The sequence below is a fragment of the Gekko japonicus genome, unplaced genomic scaffold (assembly GCF_001447785.1).
Source record: "Gekko japonicus isolate JY-2015 unplaced genomic scaffold, Gekko_japonicus_V1.1 scaffold743, whole genome shotgun sequence".
In the NCBI taxonomy this organism is placed as follows: Eukaryota; Metazoa; Chordata; class Lepidosauria; order Squamata; family Gekkonidae; genus Gekko; species Gekko japonicus.
Genome location: NW_015167560.1, coordinates 229,453 through 234,262, shown reverse-complemented (window position 1 = coordinate 234,262; position 4,810 = coordinate 229,453). Strand labels below are relative to the sequence as shown.

General features: G+C 45.0%; 1 protein-coding gene across 4 annotated transcripts in view; it reads right to left on the bottom strand.

The window, feature by feature from the left end:
* OSBPL6 (oxysterol binding protein like 6) overlaps positions 1-4,810 on the bottom strand; it is a 167,022-nt gene that overhangs the window by 65,426 nt on the left and 96,786 nt on the right. For all 4 annotated transcript variants that reach the window (XM_015413758.1, XM_015413757.1, XM_015413760.1 and 1 more), the window contains exon 5: positions 2,187-2,240. In XM_015413758.1, coding sequence (XP_015269244.1) covers positions 2,187-2,240 — 54 coding nt within the window. The remainder of the gene's footprint in view (positions 1-2,186; positions 2,241-4,810) is intronic.

The window sequence follows — 4,810 nt, the reverse complement described above, 5'->3', positions numbered from 1 at the left end:
GAAAGAGAGAAAAGAGACAGACAAGACAGAAGGTGTGTATAATACATAGCTTTGATAACTGAACAAATACATTTTCAGATTACGGCTTGCTTGTTATATGAGCAAGCAACATTATTTCAGTAATTAATTATATTTTCTCACGGAGAATACAAGTGTACATCAGCTCTCCAGTATATATCATTTCCAATAGGTGATCCTTTTTTTCCAGCTGAAGGCTACTTATAATACGAATGTTCGTGATCAAATTAAATTCAAAGAATCGAGTAGAGAAGATCTGATGTCCACTTGATGTACATTATATCCAACACATGGAACAAATGTGTATAATATGATCACAGATATCTATTGGGAGTCTATATAATCACTTGCATTAGTCATTCCACTGTAGGCCACTGGAAACATCAGGTGTGCACTTATTTTCACACAGGAATGGAGAGCTTCGATCCCAGAACACAAGAGATCCTAGAAATATTGCAGGAATGGTCAGGTATGGCCCTTGCCCCACAAAAGCCACCTGCTGGGCAACTCCACGCTCCTTTAAACAAAGGTTTCCATAGATTCCCAGAGAGCGGTGAAAAAGTAACATACCTGATCTCTACAGGAGATTGCCTTAAGAGATCAGCAGCTGTTGCTGGATTGCAAACTCCACCCAGCCCTGCCTTTTCTTGTGTAAATAATCCCATCAGCATGGAACGTAACCATGGTTAACGTAGCTGGGAATCACTGTTAACCACAGCATAAACCTGTAATGTGAAGACTGCTCTAAGTCCTGGCTAAGAGTCAGCCATGATTAATGTTAATGATGGTTAAGGCTGAAGCCAATGTAAGCCTGAACCACAGTTATGGATGAACAAGGAAAAGTGGAAAGAATTCATATTCAAGAGGGTGGCCCAGTCAGTTAACTGGAGCTGTCCAATCAGCTTATTCATTTAGGAATGTGTTCATCAGGAATAGACAGTTTCTTCTGATTATCAGACATTCTCTCCACTTTCCCATGAGATTTCCAAACAGGGCACCCCAAAGGATCTTTCACAGAAGAAGACACCCATTTTGAGATCATAACCCCCAGGCCAAAAACATTATTATTTTCCCCCCATTTCTGTGAGTTTCTTTTCCCGTGCTTTATCTGCGCTAGGCGTTTACTGCTCGCTGATGTTTTTGTGGGTGTGCACCAAGGGGGAACTAAAGTGAAATTCTCCTTTTGTTCTGCAGGGTCTAACAAAAGTCTTTTGTTAGAACAGCTGGAAAGCTGCTGTCGACACTGGGTTATCTTCAAAGCTACCCAAATCTTTGAGGTCCACAAATTCAAGTCACCAAAGATCATGAGAGCCAATGCTCCCTCTAAGCTGTGGAGTCTTGTGAGCAAAAATTCTACTTTGTGAACCACTGCCATTAAAGTTGTGAGTGAGCAATTTGGCTACTGCATAAATTAGTCTGCTCTGGAGCCATCCTTCCTAAGCTGAGACAAAAATGTGTGAGCCAGAGGCTAAAAAACTGTGAGCCAGCTCACACTAACTCAGCTTAGAGGGAACACTGATGAGAGACCTCCCTTTTGGCAACTTCTCCTTTCCCTGGCATCTAGCACAAAGATCCCCATTCCTTTATCTCCGTGCACACTGCAGAAAACTCAGGTGAGGGAGACAATCTTCCTGCACTGGGCAGTGGTCTTTAAAGAAGCCGCAGAAAAGAAAAACCCTATGCTGATCCTCTCTTTCCCAAAGCCCAAATGAGATGTCACCTCCCTTGAGCTTTCTGTGCTCCGGGCTTTTGGAAATGATCACTCTGACTTTCCCCCAACACCTGGTGCAAAGTGAGAGTGAGTCATCTAGGAAGGTCCAGACCTTGTCTTTCCCCCCAAGTTATCTGTGTGGGGCACAGCGCTCGAGGGAAGTGAGGGGCTGGTGGCAACCACAAATAGTGGCTATGTACCGAGTGAAGTCAAGATCTGAATACTTGGGTAAAAAGGTGCGTAAGAAAAAGGTTGAACACCTCTCCTCCCTTACTTCCCCAATCAAATTAGCAGCTCCAGTTATCTGTTCTTGAAGTTAAAAAGGAGATCCATCATTATGTATCTCCTACATCGTTGTCTACTTTGGCCCCTAGTGTTTACTGTTACTGCGAGTTAAGTCTTTAAGTAACAACAGAATGGCAAGACCAACTTTGAAAACAGCTTCAGGTTTACTTACGTCAATTGGCGATTTTGAGTATTTCAACATTCCGTTATCCAGGACAAAAAAGCGCTGTGGAGAAACAGTTTATTAATGACTAAAATTAAATCTGGATTACGTAAATCCACACATCTACAAAGACAAATTATATTCCCCTGATACATAATAATCAACATGTGCTTGAAAACGAAGTTAACTGACAACTTGCTCCCATTTATTTTGGCAGCAAAATAACAACAACGCAGACTAAAAAGAGTGTTTTGGAATGGTCAAAGCACCTCACGTCCATTCTTTCAGTCGTCCTTATGACTATCTTGACAGTCTGCCCCTAATACAAAGATAATGACACAGACATACCTTACAGAGTGGGAGGGGAGAAGTTATTTAGTTTGCCCCCCCCCACCTTTGTCAATGAGGGCCCAAAGCGGCTTATATCATTCTCCTCTCCACTGTTTTACCCTCACAACAATCCTGTGAGGTAAGTTAGGCTGAGAGAATGTGATTGGCCCAAGGTCACCCAGCAAGCTTCCATGGCATGAGTGGGGATTTGAACCTGGGTCTCCCAGATATTAGCCTGACATTCTTAACCACTACACCACACTGGCTCGCTGGATCAGCCCAACATGCTGTCCCCCTCTTCTACAAAAAGAAATGCAGTTCTATCAGAGGGACTGACAGAATGGATTGGCTGGCTACATGCCAACAGATTTATGAAGGTGAGTTATAACATCACTGATTAAAGAACAGGATCAAGAAATGGAAGATAGGTCTAAATGGGCAACACTAAAGGAAAGCAGGAGATCGGGTCCCCTTCCCCATGGGTTTATACTGGGATCAGTGTTATTTAAGATTCACGATTCATCCAGACTCAACAGAAAGCAGTGAAATTGTTAAGAAAATGACACCAAATAATATGCAACAATGAAATCCAAAGCAAAACATGAAGGGCTCTAAAAATATATCTCTGAACTGGGTGCAGGGGAAACAAAATGTAACGTTTTAATGTATGTGACTGCAAAGTAGTGCATATTGGTGAAAAAAATTATATACCTTCAAAACAAATGCTGACAGAGACTGAAAGTGGCGGTGACTACCCAGAAAATAGATCTTGGGGTCATGGTGGAATAAATGAAAGCATCAACGCTGCAGTGGCAGTCAGAAAAGCAAAACCCATGTTAGTATTTGTTGGAAAAGGGACTGAAAAGAAAATGGCCAGTATCAGCTCACAAAATTAATGGGCTGTATCTACCTCTCCCCTTTGCTAACATCAGTATATTTCTCTAGCACAAGAAGCCTTTCCTCAATACACGAAGCCCTTCAGCTTTTTTATTGTACATATTACTTTATTTAGATATTTATGCCCCTCTTTCCGTGCGCGTTCCGTGTGCCTTGGTGTTTAGTCATGCCGGCCACATGACCACGGAAACGTCTTCGGACAGCGTTGGCTCTTCGGCTTTGAAATGGAGATGAGCACCGCAACCCTAGAATCGGATTCGACTGGCTTTCGAGCAAGGGAACCTTTACCTTTACTTTTCCTCCTCAAAGCAGGCCCGTAGCTAACGTGGGGCCCGTGGGGCCCGACCCCCTAACGTTTCTTCCAGGGCCCCCAAACTGAGCCTTGGTTTCTCCTCCCCCTGAGTTCCACAGTAGCTACATGCCTGTCAGTGAAACGGGGGCTGCATGGGATCGCAGGGAAGTCATTGCGTGAGACAAGGCACAGGATTCCAGCTGTGCACTCCACGGTTCTGAAGTACACTGGTTTGCAGTTAGTCAATCAGCCCCATCTGAACCAGCACAGGCCGGGGCAGGGAGGAAAAAATGTGCATAGCTCCATACAGACATATAATGGCTGGCCCCCTGAGCAAAAAATTGGGCTCCCCAGCAAAATGTTGCTAGCTACGGGGCTGCCTCAAAGGGGATCCAAGATGGCTTACAGCATCATTCTTCTCTCTTCAGTTTCATCCTCATAACAGCCCCGGGAGGTAGGATTAGTCTGAATGAGAATGACTTGCCCAAGATAAGCCAGTGAGTTTCCATGGAAGAGTGAGGATTTGAACCTGAGTCTCTCAGATCTCCAGAGAGGGGATTTGAACCTGAGTCCCCCAGATCCTTGCCCAGCACTCTATGCACTATATTGCATGGCTCTATATCTGCCACTACAGCTTTTTTAGGCTTTTGTGTTGTTTTCGTACCATTTGTACTTCACGTTCTGAATGACTTGTAGTACATTTCACAGTCACTGACATGATGTAATATTAGTATCTATATATCTAATAGCAAAGACGTCCCCTGCATGCAGATATCTAAATCCGCACATCGGGGGCACCTGGGAGGTAGGGAGATTTTCCTGCACACTTGGGGCAGTCCCCAGGTGTGCACAAAAATCTAAAAAGCTGGGGAAAAGGGGGGGGCGCGATATTTAAATCCCCCCAAAAAGTAAAAGAGCCTTCCCTGCACATGCGCAGGGAACGCTTTGGGAACTGCGGCGGGCTGGCGGTTGGAAGCCGCTCAGGCCTCACCGCAGGAACAGGGGCAGGGAGGAGAAGATCAGCAGCAGTTGCGGAGGAGACCGCCGGAGCCGGGGGGGGAAGGGGAAGAAGATCGGCGAGGCCCAGCAGCTGCAAGCCGCTCAGGCATCGCCG